The sequence below is a fragment of the Hemiscyllium ocellatum genome, chromosome 1 (assembly GCF_020745735.1).
Source record: "Hemiscyllium ocellatum isolate sHemOce1 chromosome 1, sHemOce1.pat.X.cur, whole genome shotgun sequence".
Classification (NCBI taxonomy): Eukaryota; Metazoa; Chordata; class Chondrichthyes; order Orectolobiformes; family Hemiscylliidae; genus Hemiscyllium; species Hemiscyllium ocellatum.
In genome coordinates, this window is record NC_083401.1 from 29,087,229 (window position 1) to 29,107,328 (window position 20,100).

Below are 20,100 nucleotides of genomic sequence, written 5' to 3' on the forward strand. Positions count from 1 at the left end.
GCTGTCTCCCCCAGGTTCACTTGGGCTGAACCCGCTCATCCTAGTAAATCTCTATCTTCTCTTCATTAAGGCGAACATCCTGGGTTAGCTTTTCTATTCTTTCTAGGTTCTTCATCCCTGATATAATTTTGCTAGATTTCCACCACAATCTCTCAGTTCTAAACATTCACAAAAGTGGACTGTTGACATTCTGTTTTATAATTCACTTGCCACAAGTGGTTTTCTTGTATTCTGTAATTTGTCATTTTGCTAGCTAGTTGTTGATTTCTTTTTTTGACAAAAGTAATTTATACCAATCAAAACCAGAATACTACAGATGCCAGAAATCTGAAATACAAATAGAATTTGCTCGAACTGCTCAGCAGGTCTGTGGAGAAAGAGAGTTTACCTTTCAGTTCAATGACCATGCATCAGAAGTGAGAGATGGTTTGGACCAGCGGAGGATGGCGCAAGGTTTCTGGTAGGATTGGGGACAGAAGACATCAAACCTCAAGTTAATCCTCCAGGGCTAGAAAGAATGGTGTTGGGGCAGGAAACAAAAAGAGTAGGAGTGCAGCAAAAATAAGAGGAAAACCTACATACAAAGGAAAGGGTGGAAGATGGGACTGTTTACAGTTAGAAATTGTTGCATTCAGCGTTGAGCCATGAAAGCAGTAACTAACCTTTCACAAAGAGATGGCTGAGGATCAGAAGGAGGCCATTCAGTAAGACCATGGTTGATCTGTTGTTTTATATTCGTCATTATCTACTCTGTTTACCTTAGATTCTTTTTGACAAGGGAACCAGTCTTAAAAATATTTAAATTACCCTGCCTTGGCTGCTTTCTCAGGCAGAGATTTCCAAAGTTGCAAAATCCTCAGTTTTATTTTCCGCTCATCTCAATCTTAAAACAGAAATCTTGAAACAGTACTACCTACTTCTTGACTTATTCAGAACGGCAAGCATTTCTTCCACTATCATCATGTTAAGGATCTTAAATATTTCAATCAAGTCATCTCTTACTCTTCTTAACTGGAGTGGAAACAAGTCCACTGTTTGGCTGATCCTGATAAGAGAACTTGTTGATTCCAGACATCAACTTCATACATGTCTTCTGAACTGACCCTAATGCATTTAAGGTCAAATCACCATAATCTTACCAGACAATAGGTTGTTCTCTCTCATATGTGTGTGAGAGTGAGTGTGTGTGAGAGAGACACAGAGACAGACAGACAGAGAGAGAGAGAGATGATAGTAGTTTAACATGAGGGTTACCACACCTCAGATGAGGGGAGAGGTTGAGATGGAACCCTAATTCTTCTTTAATAAGGAGATCAAAATTACATGCATTCTAAGCAAGAAAGGAAACAGACATTAAGAGCATACTAATCCATTCAAGAATTATATATCCCTTCTACTTAACTCCATGGAGATCTGAATGAGAGCATTGATGATGGAATTTCATATCATATCAATAAAAGACTGGAGGATAAATTGCCACATTACCTGCACAGGTAGCTTGTCATCTTTGTTTTCTTCACTATCTATTGATTTTCCCGATTCTTGAATTGGTATTTTGAAGTCTATGGAATGATGTGGAGGGGTGAGAGTAGAGGTAGCCAAAGACACAGAAGGTGATGATGCAGTTGAGGTTGTTGAAGAGGCAACTAATAAAGCGGGGCACTGGTGAGTGGCAGCAGGTACAGAAGTAGATACTATAGGTGCATTGGTCGAAGACTGCACAGCAGGAGTGCCGGCCGAGGGCTGAACTGCAGAGGTGTGCACCGTGGACAGCACTCCTGGTACACCGGTCGAGGGCTGTGCTGTGGGGGCATCAGGTGAGGGCTGTACTACCGGTACCATGGTCGAGGTCTGCTCTGCATGGATGCTGGCTGAGGGCTGCGCTGCGGGGACCCTTAGCACGGACAGCGCTACCGGGGCGCCGGCTGAGGGGTGCGCTACCGGTACACCGGTCGAGGGCTGCACTGTGTGGGCGCCAGCCGAGGGCAGCGCTACCGGTACACTGGTTGAGGGCTGCCCTGTGGGGGTGCTGGCCAAGGGGTGCGCTACCTGTACACCAGTCGAAGGCTGCACTGTGGGGGCGCTGGCAGAGGGCTGTGCGATCGGTATACCAGTCGAGGGCTGGACTGCGGGGGCACCAGCCACTTGCTGTGCTGCGGGTCTGCTTGCTGAGAGCTGTACCATAGTCTGATTGGACGGGGACCGGGCTGGCAAGTAGTCTGCAGGAAGAAAAACTGACGGAGAGATTTCTGAACGGCCAGCAACAGCGACTGAGCTTGAAGGGTTTTGTGGAGGTGAAACATCATGTGGTGCACTTTGGAAGGGAACAACAGGAATCACCGAAGATTCTGCAGCAGAACGATTAGAATGCAAATCACCAACATTCCCTGCAAAAAATCACGGAGGTAATTAATTTGTAAAATGTATCCTTTTTGAAAGATGTAGCCATGTTGATTTGATATTTAAGTCACATGTCACATAGAGTCATTGAGGTGTACAGCACGGAAACAGACCCTTCAGTCCAACTCGTCCATGCCGACCAGATATCCCAACTCAATCTAGTCCCACCTGCCAGCACCCGGCCCATATCCCTCTAAACCCGTCCTATTCATATACCCATCCAAATGTCTTTTAAATGTTGCAATTGTACCAGCCTCTACCACTTCCTCTGGCAGCTCATTCCATACATGTATCACCCTCTGCGTGAGAAAGTTGTCCTTTAGGTCTCTTTTATATCTTTCCCCTCTCACCTATTCCCTCGAGTTCTGGACTTCCACCCACTCCTGGGAAGAGACTTTGTCTATTTATCCTATCCATGCCCCTCATGATTTTATAAACCTCTATAAGATCACCACTCAGCCTCTGACCCTCCAGGGAAAACAGCCCCAGCCTGTTCATCCTCTCCCCATATCTCAAATCCTCCAACCCTGGCAACATCCTAGTAAATCTTTTCTGAACCCTTTCAAGTTTCACAACATCTTTCCGATGGGATGGAGACCAGAATTGCACACAATATTCCAACAGTGGCCTAACCAATGTCTTGAACAGCCGCAATGTGACTTCCCAACTCCAGTACTCAATACTCTGACCAATAAAGGAAAACATACCAAACGCCTTCTTCACTATCCTATCCACCTGCAACTCCACTTTCAAGGAACTATGAACTTGCACTTCAAGGTCTCTGTTCAGAAACACACCCTAGGACCTTACCATTAAGTGTATAAGTCCTGCTAAGATTTGCTTTCCCAAAACGTAGCACCTCGCATTTATCTAAATTAAACTCCATCAACCACTTCTCAGCCCATTGGCCCATCTGGTCCAGATCTTGTTGTAATCGGAGGTAACCTTCATCACTGTCCACTACACCTCCAATTTTGGTGTCATCTGCAAACTTACTAACTGTACCCCTTATGCTCGCATTCAAATCATTTATGTAAATGACGAAAAGTAGAAGACTTTCCTTGTGGCACTCCACTGGTCACAGGTCTCCAGTTTGAAAAACAACCCTCCACCACCACCCTTTGTCTTCCACCTTTGAGCCAGTTCTGTATCTACATGGCTAGTTCTCCCTGTATTCCGTGAGATCTAACCTTGTTCACCAGTCTCCCATGGGGAACCTTGTTGAATGCCTTACTGAAGTCCATATAGATCACATCTACTGCTCTACCCTCATCAATCCTCTGTTACTTCCTCAAAACATTCAATCAAGTTTGTGAGACATGATTTCCCACACACAGGCCATGTTGACTATCCCTAATCAGTCCTTGCCTTTCCAAATTTATGTATATCCTTTCCTTTAGGATTCCCTCCAACAACTTGCCCACCACTGATGTCAGGTTCCCTGGCTTGTCCTTACCACCCTTCTTAAACAGTGGCACCATGTTAGCCAACCTCCAGTCTTCCGGCACCTTGTCTGTGATTATCGATGATACAAATACCTCAGCAAGGGGCCCAGCAATCCCATCCCTAGCTTCCCACAGAAGTCTATGGTATATCTGATCAGGTCCTGTGGATTTATCCACTTTTATGTGTTTCAATACATCCAGTACTTCCTCCTCTGTAATGTAGACATTTTTCAAGATGTCACCATCCATTTCCCTACATTCTCTATCTTCCATGTCCTTTTCCACAGCAAACACCGATCCAAAATACTCCCCCCATCTCTTACAGTTCCACGCAAAGGCTGCCTTGATGATCTTTGAGGAGCCCTATTCTCTCCCCAGTTACCCTTTTGTCCTTAATGTATTTGTAAAAACAATTTGGATTCTCCTTTAGCTCTGTTTGCCAAAGCTATCTCATGTCCCCTTTATGCCCTCCTGATTTCCCTCTTAAGTATATTCCTACTTCCTTTACATTCTAAAGGATTCATTCGATCTATCTTGTCTATACCTGACATATCTTCCTTCTTTTTCTTAATTAAATTCTCAATTTCTTTAGTCATCCAGCATTCCCTATACCTACCAGCCTTTCCTTTCTCCCTGACAGGAATATACTGTCTCTGGACTCTCGTCTCATTTCTGAAGGCTTCCCAGTTTCCAGCTGTTCCTTTACCTGCAAACATCTGCTCCCCAGTCAGTTTTTGGAAGTTCTTGCCTAATACAGTCAAAATTGGCCTTTTTCCAATTTAGAACTTCAACTTTTAGATCTGGTCTATCCTTTTCCATCACTATTTTAAAACTAATGGAATTATGGTCGCTGGCCCCAAAGTGCTCCCCCGCTGACACCTCAAGTCACCGTCTTTTGGACTAACCACTAAAAATATGTAGTACTGAATGGAATAAAAGTGTTGATAGAATTACTATTTTAACTCCCAATGTACTAGGCAGATATATATTCGGTCAATTTGTTCATGTGACTAATGCTTTAAATACCTTAGAATGCTACATACTTAATAAGCATAATGCACATCCTGACTTTCCAATTTAAAAGGAGAATGTCTGAAGGAAAGCAATGAAGAAGTGACAGATAAAACGTATATAGGTGGGGAAGCAAAGTAGGAAGGGAGAATTAGTGAAAAGAAGAAAACAAACAACAAGTTCAAAAGATACAGGACAGCATATCAGAGAGACAGTTACAGAGATTTCATGTGGGCAACAAAGGGTCTTGCCAGCATTTTGAGAACCACAGGAAAATTCATACCATTTCTGTGGGGTCAACTTTCAACCTCCAGTCAGGATTCGGACATCTAGAGGTATAAATTGTGCTTCTCGAGAGTTAAGAGTTGTTAACCAAAGAGTCTAATCATATGTGCCACTGGCTTAACAGCATGGTTGTTGAGCACTAATTCCTTCAACAGAGCCTTAGAATGGGGCTTGTGGGAGCTGTTAGGGAGGTGGAGTTTATAGGTCAGGAGGGGACATTTTGATTCTGGGTGAAATGGAGAAGTTTTGGGGGAGATGGAGATATATGGGCTGAGGAGAGGTTGTGGGGGGAGAGAGGTCATTGGAAAAAGAGTTGGGTAGGTTGGGGCATGAGGAGGGAGCATTCAAGGGAAGTAGGGTGTCAGAGGAGGTGGGGAAAGCATTAGTGAAGGAGTCAAGAGAGTTGGAGGACAGGGAATGAAGGGAGACAGGCAACAGGAGAAGCGTTGGGGACACAGGGGTGAGAGCGCTTCAAGGAGCAAAACAGTCTCCTCCAAAGTGGTACTGACTGAGGCAGATTGTCAGCCCTGCAAAAAACATATATGACTGTTTTAATCTTTAGTGCATGACCATGTTTTTTATACCCACAGGACTGAAGTGAAACAATGTTGAATGAGATAACATAAAACGAGGGTTTACTGTATTCCCGTTTTCAAAAACTACAATGTTAAGCATAAATCCTAAATAAGGGCCTGTTGTAGTGCAGTGGTAGAATCCCTACCTTGGAGCCATCAGACCCAGGTTCAAGTCCGACTTGCTCCGGCAGTGTATCATAACATCTCAAACTTGGGAATTAGAAAATATCTAAAATCCAAATAAAAATGCAATGTTTTAAGATAAGAATCATAGCAAATATACTTGCTTTTTGGAGCTAAACATTCAAGTTTGTGTTCCAAAATGTCTGCAAGATCATTGTATTCTTTGTACCGTAGTGCGTTTATCAATTCCCTTTCCCAATTCCGCCGTCTTCTAACAAAATCCAAAAACAGAGGTACAGCTGCCTCATTTCCTTCATATTTGGCTTCGGCTCGTATTTTCTCCTAAACAAGTGAAAGGAGAGCTTGTTGTTTGAAATGTATGGTTCAGGAGAGAGTTTGGAAAATCATCATTTATTTTCCATCCCACTATGAGAAATCCTCGAATTTTCATCTATATTCTCACCTTTATTCTTTAATTTGCACAACTTTTCATCCTCCGTTGTATGCATTTCCTTTTACTTTCTTTCCATCACCACACTGCCACTCTTTATTTCAAAAGAACAATTTCTATTAAAGATTTGGAGATGCCGGTGAAGGACTGGGGTGTACAAAGTTAAAAATCACACAACACCAGGTTAGAGTCCAACAGGTTTAATTGGAAACACATTAGCTTTCGGAGCGCCGCTCTGTCATCAGGTGGTTGTGGAGGACACAATTGTAAGATATAATTCTATAAATTCTGTGTCTTACAATTGTGTCCTCCACAACCACCTGATGAAGGAGCAGCACTCTGAAAGCTATTGTGCTTCCTGTTAGACTATAACCTGGTGTTGTGTGATTTTTAAAATTTCTATTAAGCAACTTTTTAAGTTGTACCACTCAAACTCATCATATGAGGATGCCATTCAGCAGGTTGGTAACTCTGCAAAGGTTTGGATAAAGGGTGAGTGGGTGAGGGTTGTGATAGGTTGGACCATAGGGAATTTGAAAATGACACAGTGAAGTGATATGGCAGAAGTGCTTTTCCCAGTGCAGGATGCAGAAGCTGTAGGGAGTCTCCCTGTCTTATGAAGTGAAAGTATGAATAAATCAAATGCAATAATTTAATATTTCTTACATTCCAATCAGAGGCAAGTTACATAGGGGTGGAAATTGAAGCTCAAGACCATGGTCCATCTTCCAGCTAGAAATAGGTTACAAACCTTCCATTTCCAGCAGCCTCCAGCCCAAATTTACTACCTGCCGTGGATGATTCTAGCCTTTGAAGATCAACAGCTAGCGGCCAGACAGATGAGATACCCAGGAGGCCAACAGCAGAGGCTAATACTGGGGCACCAAGGTGGTGAGTGGGACAGGATCACTGCAGCCAGCTGAGCTGGTTCTAGAGACAGGGACAGAGGAATTGTGGACAGCATTGAAGGGGAGATCCCAGTGGAAGTAGGAGTCCTTGCTGCTGGGGCATAGGGTGCCTGATCAGGTGCCCTGCCCTACAATTAAGTCTGCAGGACAGACCACAACATTAAAAAATATCTATTCTACTATTGAGGAATAATCAACCTGTACAGAGGTGACATTACACCCCCTGAAACAAGTGGAATTTGAATCCTAACTCAGAAGTACTACTATATGCTATAAGAGCTTTGCACTGGAATAATGCCAATACTTTCAGGACAAAGTCCTTGAGTTACCTTTTATTGATTGCTAAAGGGCTTCAAATCAGTCTCAAAGTGGGGATGGCTCCCTCAACTTGCCTGAGCGCAACTAAATCAAAGGATCAAGAATGCCACAGGCATCCCATCACATGGCTTGCTGTCCAATGATACAACCTTCCTGCTTTCCACCCATTCCTGCTTTTTGGATGGGGAGGACATTAGGGTGAGGGGAGGAACTGGAATTTCAAATCCACCTGTAATGTTTTTAAATCATGCCTTGTGAAACTGTTATTATATGATCAAAGTAAGTCTTCAAATTCCAGCTCACATACTTCCACAAACAAGACAATTGCTCTAAGCACAGCTAAGCAAACAATTTTTAATGTAACAAGGTAAAAGTTACATTTTCTATATTAAGAAGTTTGGATAAAGCAATGTTGAACTAACAAAACTGATATCATCTTAGATCCAAATAAATGTGCAGCAAAACCTTCTTTTACAATAGAAGTGAAGTTACCTGGTCCATCTGAGTAAGGCAAGGAAGATGTGGTAACAATTCCACTGTGTTAACTTTTAAAAACTCTGTCATTCTCCTTCTTATGTATTTGTACAGTTCATCACTCACATACGACATCGTGATTGGTTTTTAAACCTTAAAAGAAAACAGCACAGTTTAAAGGATTATCCCTTGATCCTTAACTCCTAATGCGAAATAAGACTACAGGTAGATAGGATAGTGAAGGCGGTGTTTGGTATGCTTTCTTTATTGGTCAGAGTATTGAGTATAGGAGTTGGGAGGTCATGTTGCAGCTGTATAGGACATTGATTAGGCCATTTTTGGAATATTGCGTGCAATTCTGGTCTCCTTCCTATCAGAAGGACGTTGTGAAACTTGAAAGGGTTCAGAAAAAATTTACAAGGACATTTCTAGGGTTGGAGGATTTGAGCTATAGGGAGACACTGAACAGGCTGGGGCTGTTTTCCCTGGAGCATCGGAGGCTAAGGGGTGACCTTATACAGGTTTATAAAATCATGAGGAGCATGGATAGGAAAACAGACAAAATCTTTTGCCTGTGGTGGGGGTGTCTGGAACTAGAGGGCATAGGTTTAGGGTGAGAGGGGAAAGATATAAAAGGGACCTAAGGGCAACTTCTTCACGTAGAGGGTGGTGTGTGTATGAAATGAGCTGCCAGAGGAAGTGGTGGAATTTGGTACAATTACACTATTTAAAAGGCATCTGGATGTGTATATGAATAGGAAGAGTTTAGAGGGCTATGGCCAAATGCTGGCAAATGGGACTAAATTAGATTTGAATATCTGGTCGGCATGGATGATTTGGACCAAAGGGTCTGTTTCCCTCTATGACTCCATAAATCATGACTGCCAAGGCAAGGCAGATCAGCCTTAAATTTGAAAACAAAGTAGTACAAAGTCCTGTAAGTTTTTATTATGTACATTTGAATTGAGAATCATGATATCAGACCTGACACTAAACTCTTAATTTATCAGGCTCAGCTCTCTCTACTCTTCACTCTCATGCTGAAGCTTGGGTAATTTATAAATCCTATATCAAGTCCAAAATCATCAATGCTGCCTCACAGTGACCTTGTAAATTAAGTGAGAGAAAATCTAATAATAATGTTAAGCATCGTGTGAGGATATCTCACATTAGCTGAGATGGACACTTTGTCAAAACTGTTTGAATGGTTCTCTACTTAAAACTATGTCAGGGCGTCCATACACACAAAAGTTAAAGAAAATGCTTCAAAGCCAAAATGCGAAAATTAACACATGGGAAGTGCATGACCAATTACAGCAAAACTGGTGTCAAGATCTTCTAACAAAAGGAGTAGCTATTCTGAGAAAGAATGCCGAGTGAGGAAGGGAGAGGGTAGATGGTAGATGGTAGAGCTAACAATCCAGTGCCTTGACTGGCTGACAACTGCTATCTTCACTGAGAGAATGCAAGCCCAAGATGAGGCTCACAAGCCACTCTGTGAATGACACAAACACTGACACCTCACTTCCAGCCGACCAGCCCAAAGAAAGAACTGTTCTCCGCAGATTTTTCAACATGATGATGCATGTCAATATCTGAGATTACAGAAAATTTCCAACTAGTCAGATTACTTCCAATCTTACATCAATGATGGGAGCAGATTTTTCCATATTTTTCTCACAATAGAAGGACAAGAATAGGCTATTTGGATCTTCAATCAGACCTTGGCTGATCATATACCCATCTTTGCCCTATATCTCTTAGTATATTTGATAATTAAATCCACCTCAACTGTAAAATGTAATATCTGATCTGGCATCAGTCTACCACCACTCTATGCGAGAAAAAAGTCTTTCCTGGTTTCACTGTGTAAAGTATGGTTCTAATTTTTTGACTGTACCTAGATTCCCCAACAGGCAGAGGCAGGATTCCATCAATGTTGTACAGAGGTAAAACGTATTTCCCAAAATCAGTTCTGCTGGAAATATAAGTATGATCTCAGCTGCTGGCAGGAATGACAAGATCATTCCGTATGACAACTGAAAAATCAAGTGCACCTTCTCTGCTCTTTGTTCTTTCTTCCCAAAGATCACATCAATTCATTTTGATGAGAAGCAACCTCTGAACAAACTTAGAGAAGAAAGTGAGGTCTGCAGATGCTGGAGATCAGAGCTGAAAATGTGTTGCTGGAAAAGCGCAGCAGATCAGGCAGCAGCTGGAAAAGCGCAGCAGGTCAGTTTCCTCATTTTCCCTCCCCCACCTTGTATCAGTCGAATCGCTCGAACTCAGCACCACCCTCCTAACCTGCAATCTTCTTCCTGACCTCTCCGCCCCCACCCCACTCCGGCCTATCACCCTCACCTTGACCTCCTTCCACCTATCACATCTCATCGCCCCTCCCCCAAGTCCCTCCTCCCTACCTTTTATCTTAGCCTGCTGGACACACTTTCCTCATTTCTGATGAAGGGCTTGTGCCCGATACGTCGAATTTCCTGTTCCTTGGATGCTGCCTGACCTGCTGCGCTTTTCCAGCAACACATTTTCAGCTCTGAACAAACTTACCCATGCAAATAAAACCTTGAATTTTTACCGAACATCCAATAATGCTGCTCAATTTCAATTAGAGTTTGCATATATTTTGGAAGTAAAAATATAATAGATTGCATTTAGAAGAAAGAAATGATAGTTTAATATGCCTTTCCAAACACTGAAGACCATCCTGGAGAAAGCAAGTTGCACACTGTAAGCCAAGAACTAAGCAGGAAGATTTGACAAGCCCCTCCCTCTACACGACATTCACAATTACTGGACTGAATTTTATTTGGTAGTCCCACATTGTGGGAGGTCACTAGTATTTGCAAAGATGCTTTAACTTAATGACAGTAGGAGAACATTTAGGAGAGCGATGATATCATCTTGGCTAGAGAAAATGGATAATAAGCAAACCAATTTAAGAATAATTAATTTGGAGAAAATCTAGTTCAGTAGGGTAAGAACGGATCTGTGCCAAATAAATTGAAATCGAAGAATTACAGGCAAAACAGCAACTAAACAACAGGCTGTCTTTAAAGAAGAGATAGGTCAGGCACAGTGTAAATTTATTCTCATGAACTTTAGGAAATGGACAACAATCAAATTGATAGCTCCTTGGATGACAGAAGAGATAGGAGAGTAATCTGAAGCAGATAAATGAGTATTCATGAGAGGTGATAGATACATAATACAATTGACAAATCAAGTTCAATATAAAAAGGTTCAGAGAGGAATTGAGAAAGCAAGCAACATAAACAGAGGATTGAGAATGAAAAGAAGCTGAGGTAAAAGGGGATCCAAAAGTCTTTGAGGATATAGAAAGAGGATTTACCTAGAAGCAAGGAACATGCCTGAAGTGCTAAACCAACACTTTACATCTGTTTGTACCAAGGAAGGTGATGCTGCCCGGAGAAGTAAGATCAGACAATTTATGGGTTTAAGATTGATAAGAAGGAGGTATTGGATACACTGTCTGTAGTTAAGGTTGATTCAATACTAAGATGGATCCAATAATCAAGAGAAAGGAGGGGAGAACTTTCAGAGGCATGTGTCATACTTTTCCAATCCTCCACAGATATTTGGGTGATGATAGAGGTCTAGAGAATTGCAAATGTTAAAACCTCATTCATAAAAGGTTGTAACTGCAAGCTTAACAATTACAATTTAATTTTTGTGGTGGAAATGCCTTTGTGACAAAATTAATTGTCACTTGGAAAACATAGACTGATGAGTAATCTACAGTGTGATTTTGCAGAGCTTGCTGTTAGAATCCCTACTCTTTCTAATATATATTAACGACCACGGCCTTGGTATACACGGCACAGTTTTAAATTTGATGGATGTGTATAAAGCCAGGAGTAGGCAAAGAGAAACTGTTCCCACTGGTGGAAGAATTAAGAACTGGATGGTATAGAGTTAAGATAAGTGAGAAAAGAAACAATAATAACAGAAAACCTTTATGCAGGGAGTAGTTACGATCTGGAATGTAAGGCTTGAGAATGTGGTAGAGGCAGATTCATTTATCATTATCATCAGCAGAAGTGAACCATACATTGATTCCTGAGGCTTCAGCAACTACAGAAAAGGAAGAGAGTACTTGGGAAGCTGTCCATACTTCTCTCCAGCTCTCAGCCTCTAAACTAAAAAAATCTTACGGGGAATCTGAGGACTGAAATAAGATGATAATTGCCAAGTATGTGAGGAAGAGGTCCACAGCCTCAGAACAAGCATGCAGCTGAGGAAGTGCTCAGCAAAGGCGAGGTCTTTTGAATTTGAGATACACTGCTATGTGACATTGAAGAGGACAAAAGCGATATGTCTATCTGTCCTGTGGCTCAGTCTGTGGCTGAGGCCAAGAGTTATTGACAATGCTAATGGTGCTGCTCTTCACGTTCCTTATTAGTGTAAAGCTTCACCAGCTGCTGCCATGCTGCACTGAAGATTGACAGCAGTAGAAAGGACATCAAAATGAGTCACATCCATTACAGATGACTTGCAGCAAAGTAGAACTCACCTGTCAAGTAGCAAAAACGTACTCAAACAAACTGCAGTGATCTGCAGCCTTTTGCCCAGGCAGCGTTACAGTTATCTAATTTCACTGTTTAAAGGAGCTCAGTCTGTTTTAATGAACAATGACTCCCTGCTTTGTTCAAACCTGGCTGACTGTAGAGTGCACTCAGTCTTGGGAAACCTGTGCACTAGCTGTTAATGCAGAATGCTAAGTCAATTGACTACTTAAATATTGAAAAGTTACCCAACATCTCTCTGGTGCAAGAGAGGTGGCTGCCTACACATTCACATGGCAAGACTAAGATGTGGTCAGCATCCTGTTGGGTTCCTGACATGACCCAATTTTTCAGGCTCTAACCCCTGTCCACAACAGGACCAACTTTCCCATGACAGTCAAAACTCTCCTCAATGTCTTTTAATATTACCATCAATTTGGAAGATCTTCCTCCCCAAAAGAATTGCCTTTGTTAAAATTACTTCATGGAATGTGAATATCACTGGTTAGGCCAACATTTATTGCCCATCCATAGTTACTCTTCAGTAAGTGGTCATGAGATGCCTTCTTGAACTGCTGCAGTTCATTTAGTGTAAGTCGACACAAAATGCTGTGAGGGAGTCCGTCCTAGGATTTTAACCCAGTAACACTGAGGGAATAGCGATATATTTCCAAGTTTGGATGGTGAATGGCTTGGAGTGGAACTTGGTTTTCCCATATATGTGCTGCGCTGATCATGCTTGGTGGTAGGGATTATGGGCCTAGAAGATGCTATCGCGGGAGCTTTGATGAATTTCTACAGGGCAACTTGTAAATGGTTCACACTGCTATAACTGAACATTGCTGATGGAGGATGTGAATATTTGTGGATATGGTGCCAATCAAGTGACTGCTTTGTCTTGGATAGGGTCAAGCCTCTTGAGGGTTGTTGGAGCTGCATTCATCCAGGTAGGTCGCGAGCAGTCCATGATATTTCTGACTTGTGCCTTGTAGACAGGAGATAAGCTTTTGGAGTTTAGAGGTGGGGGGGGGTGGGGGAAAAGAGGGAGGAGGAGAAGAAAGGGGGCGGAGGAGGAGGAGAGGGGAGAAGGGTGGGGTAAAGGAGGAGGACAGAAGTTGAGTTACCACAAATTGCAGGATTTCTGGCATTTGACGTGCTCTTGTAGTCACACTATTTGTATGGCTAGTCAAGTTCAGTGTCTGGTCAATGATAATCCCAAGGTGTTGGCATTCAGGAAATCAATAATAGTCATGCTACTGAATGTCAAAGGATAAGAATTGATTTGTCTTGGAGATGTTCATTGCATGACTCTTGTGTGGTGTGAATGTTTCTTGCCACTTGTTAGTCCAAGTCTATTGTCCAGATCTTGTTGCATTTGGAAATAGCTGTTCCAGCATCTGAGAAGTCATGATTGTGGAATCATCAGCAAACAACCCAGCTTCTGGAAATTAAGGAAATGTCATTGATGAAGCCATTGAAGATGTTTGAATCTTTTGGTCTCAACTCCTTTCCGTGGCAGTGAATTCCACACGCTCACCACCCTCTGGGTAAAAAGAAAGTCTCCCCCATATCCTTAGACTGTGACCCTGGCTCTGGACTAAGTGGCCATTGGGAACATTGTTCTTAGAGTCATAGAGATGTACAGCACAGAAACAGATGCTTTGGTCCAACCCATCCATGCCAGCAAGATACCCTAACCCATTCTAATCCCATTTGCCAGCACTTAGCCCATATCCTCTAAACCCTTCCTCTTCATATACCCATCTGGACGCCTTTTAAATTTTGTATTTACCCTGTCAGAATTGTATAGGTTTCTATGAGATCATTCTTCTCAAATTCCAGTGAATATAGTCCTAAATGATCCAGTTTCTCTTCCTGTCAGTGCTGTCATACCAGGGATCAGTCTGATAAAACTTTGTTGCACTCCCCGCATATATAGCATCTCCAAGGAAGGATGTTCTATTTGACTAACTTAACTGAGTTTTTTGAAATGGTGATTGCATATATTGATGACGGTAGTGCAGTTAATGTGGTTTATATGGACTTTTGGTATAACAAAAAAGGACAGGACTTACACATTTAATGGGAGGGCCCTGGGTAGTGTTTTTGAACAGAGAGACCTAGGGAATTCTTTGAAATTTGTGTCACATGTCAACAGGGTGGTTAAGGCAGCATTTAGCACTCTTGCCTTCATTGCTCAGGCCACTGAGTATTGGGAATTGGAATTTCATATTGAGGTTGTACAGGATGTTGGTGAGGCCATATTTGGAATACTCTGTACAGTTCTGGTAGACATGTTGAAGGAAGGATATTATTAAATTGGAGAAGGTTCAGAGAAGATTTATTAGGATGTTTGAGTTATAGGGAAACGCTGGAGCGTAGGAAGTTAAGGGGTAACCTTAGAGATTTTAAAAATTATGAGGAGTGTAGATAAGGTGAATCGCAAAGGCTTTTTCCCTAGGATGAGGGAATTCAAAATGAGGGGGCATATTTTTAAGGTGAGAGGAGAAAGATTTAAAAAGGATCTGAGGGGCAACTTTTTTCATACAGAGGGTGGTTTGAATGTGGAATGAATTTCCATGGGATGTGGTAGATGCAGATATAGTTACAAAATTTAAAAGAAATTTGGACAGGATACATGAATAGGAAAGGTTTAGAGGGTTTGGGGCCAAACACAGGCAAGTGGGATTAGTTTAGTTTGGGAACTTGGTTGGTGGCGACAAATTGGACCAAAGAGCCTGTCTCTGTGCTACATGACTCTATGACATCAGTAAGGCCTTTGACAAGAACCCACATGGAAGGCTGGCCCAAAAAGATAAGAGCCCATAGACTCCAAGGCAAGTTGGTAAACTGGATCCAAAACTGACTCATAAATAGGAGGCCAAGAGTGATGGTGGAAGGTGTTTTTTGTAATTGGAAGTCCACAATCAGCAATGTACCACAGGGATCGGTGCAGGGATTCTTGCTGTTAGGTATGTACATTGCAACTTGGATGTGAATACAGACAAGATAAGCTTGCAGATGACATGAGATTTGATAGTGTTATTGATTGTGAGGAGGATGGCTACAATCTGATATTGATCAACTGTAAATTGGGCAGAGTAATGGCACAAGAAATTTCATCCTGGTAAGGTGATACATTTTGCACGGTCTAATAAAGCAAAGGACACAAAATAAGTAGATTCCTCGGGAGTACTGAGGAACAAAGGGATCTTGATGTAAAACTCCATAAATCCCTGAAGGAGTCATTACAGATGACTGGTGGTGAAGGAGGCATATGAGAGGTTGCCTTCATTAGCTAGGGCGTAGAACATTGGAGCAACAAAGTCTTGTTACAACATTAGTTAGGCCATAGAATACCACATGCAATTCTGGTCACTACGTAATCACAATGATACAACTGCACTGAAGAGAATGTAGAGGAGATTCACCAAGATGTTGCCTGTGATAGAAAGTCTCAGTTGTGAGAAGAGTTTGGATGGGCAGGATTTGTTTTCCCTGGAGCAGAGGGGAGAGTCTGACTGAGATATACCAAATTCAGAGAGGCACAGACAGGGTAGGTGATAAATATGCTTGCCATGGTGAAGAGATGCTTATGACCAGAGAATGGAAATGGAAATGAGGAGGAGCAGGTGGTTCAGGAGGTCTGAGAAAGTTTATTTCACCCAGAGTGGGAGAAATATGTAGAGTCATGCAGCACAGAAACAGCCTCTTTGGCCAAACTTGTCTATGCCAACCAGAATCCCTAAACTGAACTAGTCCCGCTTGCCAGCATTTGGCTATATCCCTCTGAACCTTTCCTACCCACATACCTGTCCAAATATCTTTTAAATGTTGTAATTGCAGTTTACAACATACACACATCACCTTGAGAAAATGTTACTCCTCGGGTCCCTTTTACCTTAAACCTTTGGATATATGACCTTGGATATTCACCCTGTGCTCATGATTTTATAAACCTCGATACAGTTACTCCTCAGCCTCCTATGCTCCAGGGAAGAAAGTCCCAGCCTATCCATATAACCCAAACAGTCTTGGTAACACCTTTGTAAAAAGTTTTTTTACACCCTTTCCAGGTCAATAACATCCTTCCTATAGAGGGTGATCATAATTGTACACGATATTTCAAATGTGGCCTAATCAACATCATGCACAACCATAACATGGTGTCCCGACCTCTACATTCAGTGCTCTGACCGAAAAAGGCCAGCATGCTAAATGTCTTCACCACCCTGTCTACCTGGCACTTCCGAGACACCTGCACGAAGGACTATGTAATGTGCTGCATGAGAGTGTGGTGGAGCCAGGTACTTACACAACAATTTAGAAGCAACTGGATGAGCACTTAAAATGACAGGATATAGTAGGCCAATGACCAAATGTAGGTAAATGGGATTAGTGTAGTTGGGTAGTATAGATATGGTGGACTGAAGGAGGCCAAAACTGCACACAATATGAAATCCCTATAGAGAAGAAGTAGGTCATTCAGCTCATCAAGTCTACACTGACCTTCCAAAGAGCATCCCACCCAGATCTGCCTCCCCCCATCCTTATCCTATCCCTGTAACTCTGCATTTCCAATGGCAATTCCACCTAGCCTGCACATCTTTGCACAGTGGGAGGAAACCAGAGCATCCAGAAGAAACCCACGCAGACACGAGGAGAACATGCAAATTCCACAGAGTCACTAGAGGGTGGAATTGAACCCGGGTCCGTGATGCTATGTGGCAGCAGTGCTAACCACTGAGCCACTGTGGTGTTGTCCCTTGAAGTGTAGATTAGAATAGTGCTGGAAAAGCACAGCAGGTCAGGCAGCATCCAAGGAACAGGAAAGTCAACGTTTCAGGCAAAAGCCCTTCATCAATCCTGATGAAGGGCTTTTGCCCGAAACGTTGATTTTCCTGCTCCTCGGATGCTGCCTGACCTGCTGTGCTTTTCCAGCACCACTCTAATCTAGACTCTAATTTCCAGCATCTGCAGTCTTCACTTTCATCTTATTCCAGGAGTGGTCTTACCAAGGCCAACATACCTGCTTCACCACCACACTTGCTTTCAGCAATGTATGTACAAGGACACCTGGGTCTCATTCCATTTGCAATTTATTGCCATTCAGATAATAGTCGGCCTTCCTGCTTTTGCTACAAAGTAGATAATCTCACATTTTTTTGACGTCATACATCATCTGCCATGCATTTGTCCATTTGTTCAACACTGATGCATCCACTCCCCCCTCCAGCTTTGTACTATCAGCATTCTTTAAGATATTAGTTTAATTCACTCATCTAAATAATTAGTGAAAATTGCGACTAGCTGGTGTCCGAGCACTAATCCCTGTAGTACCTCATAAATCGTTGCCTGCCTTTCAGGAAATGACCCATTTATTCCTGCTCTATTTTCCGTCTGCGAGCCAGTTTTTTCTTTAATCCATGTCAGTATACTACCCCAAATCCCATGCACTAACCTCGACTACGTCAAAGAACAAGAGCAGCAAATGCTGGGAAATACGACCACTCTACAAATTGTTAGAGCGCAGGAGGAGGCAATACTTGCTCTAATTTTGTGCATTACAATAGTTATAAAAACAACAGATACTGACACAGGCCACCTGCCGGTCCAAGAAGTAACGCTGAAGTTAAAACATTGATTCAAGAGATGAAAGACAAAATGGTGCCGATCTTTTGGAAATATTTCTAAAAATGTTCGGCCTCGGGCTCACCCATCGTCTTTACCATCTCTTTAGAAAGGATGTAAGTAATAGAAAGTTAACTTGATTCTGAATGTCGCACCCAGTCATTGGCCCAACATGAAACACCTACTGATGGCCCCTTTAAATTTGCAATCTCTCAGGGATTTGATTTTCCATCCCTCACCTCCCTTACTCTCCATCCTTCAAATTTCTCCTTCCGTGGGATCTTTACAGCACTCCATTTTTCACCTTTGAGCCGAGAAATACTTTTAATCTTTCTTGGTATAGAATTTTAAAAATACATCACGAGCCACTTGTGCAGACGAACATATTTCAACACCAGGAAGTCGTGTATAATCTCCAAGATGCAAGGCTTCAGTTGGTTTCTCCACTTCACAGACGGTTTAAATTTTGCATTGAAGTATCGACACAAGTAAGACTACTTCATGTCACGTACTTCGCTGCAAAACATGCATGCAGCTCCCTCCCTTCAGGGAACAGCTCCAGTAGAGCAGCATCACTACAAAGCGAGCACCAATAAAATGAACCCTCTGCGCCATTCTTTAATTAGCGAAGGCTTGGTGCATTCAAAAACCTCCTTAAATTCCTTTTGCCCCGCAACAATGTTTTTTTTAAACCGGTGGATTTCACCGTATTCATTAAAAACGAGTCGAGCGAAAAGCTTTAAACGAAAAGCAAGTCAGACCTGGCGACGAAAGTCTAACGAATGGCTGTGCCTTTACACTGAAGCTTGTCACAATTACTTGTCGGATTGCACCCCCGATCTCCCGTGAATTCACCTTCAGTTTAAGGAGAATTCTGTCATCCTTCCTGCCGACTTCCGATCAGAAACGCACTCGGTTGAAGTCGGCTATCCAATTCGACACATGGGACATCATTCATGTTCCTGTCAGCCTATTATTCTCTCCGTTCTTCAGCATGTGGGCAGGACCTTCTGTTGTCTCTGGCGCCGACGCAGGCACTGCATTGACTAAAGAGACAAAAAAAACCCCTGCAAATGCTGGAATCCAAAGTACACAGTTGGGAGGTTGGAACATCACAGCAAACCAGGCAAAATCAGGAAGCTGACTTGGCTGTGTTCTTCCAGCTTCCTTTACAGCTAAAGCGGTTTAAAAAAAAGGCGGCTCATCACCACCTTCAGAAGAGGATTTAGGGATGGGCAATTAATGTTGGCACAAACAGCGAGGCCCACATCCGAGTGGATAAAACAAAAACTGGTCAGGTGTTGAGCACAGTCTTGTCTTCCTGCCTCTGCGTGTACTCAGTTCTTGAGCAGCGAGCAATGTCAACATTCCTGCCCTCTTGCTCATTGAGGCTGTTACATGATTAATTATCATCTCAGTCTGCCACTGCTGCTATTAGTTGGAAATACAAGCTTTTGTAACGCTGCTCTTTCGTCATGATTTGGAGGTGCCGGTGTTGGACTGGGGTGTACAAAATTGAAAATCACACCACACCAGGTTATAGTCCAACAGGTTTAATTGGCAGTATACGCTTTCAGAGCGCCGCTCCTTCCTCACGTAGCAACCTGACGAAAGAGTTAAAAAAAATCACACAACACCAGGTTATAGTCCAGCAGATTTACTTGGAAGCACACTCGCTTTCGGAGCGACGCTGTTCACCTATCACCTAATGAAGAACATCGCTCCGAAAACTAGTGTGCTTCCAAGTAAACCTGTTGGACTATAACCTGGTGTTGTGTGTTTTTTAACTTTGTACACCCCAGTCCAAAACCGTCACCCCCACATCATGCCTGCTGGTATTAACCCAGCTGCAAGCCAGCCTTTTGCAGTGCATTGTGCATCACATTCGATACTGCTTATTACCTCCTGGGTGGTGGTCTGGAGATCAAAGGCACTGGATCA

The 20,100-nt window shown here is 42.6% G+C and overlaps 1 protein-coding gene across 3 annotated transcripts in view; it reads right to left on the reverse strand.

Moving 5' to 3' along the window:
- Positions 1 to 19,229, reverse strand: part of mavs (mitochondrial antiviral signaling protein) — a 32,315-nt gene extending 13,086 nt beyond the window's left edge. Inside the window, exons 1-4 of one of the 3 annotated variants that reach the window (XM_060828393.1) lie at positions 19,015 to 19,229; positions 8,009 to 8,143; positions 6,004 to 6,181; positions 1,486 to 2,387 (exon numbers count right to left, since the gene is read on the reverse strand). In XM_060828393.1, the coding sequence (XP_060684376.1) occupies positions 1,486 to 2,387; positions 6,004 to 6,181; positions 8,009 to 8,125 (1,197 nt within the window). In that variant the 5' untranslated portion in view covers positions 8,126 to 8,143; positions 19,015 to 19,229. Of the gene's footprint in view, positions 1 to 1,485; positions 2,388 to 6,003; positions 6,182 to 8,008; positions 8,144 to 18,398; positions 18,886 to 18,920 lie in introns of those variants that run through there. The other 2 variants (XM_060828386.1, XM_060828402.1) reach the window with 2 other exon arrangements.
- Positions 19,230 to 20,100: the final 871 nt, after the last annotated feature.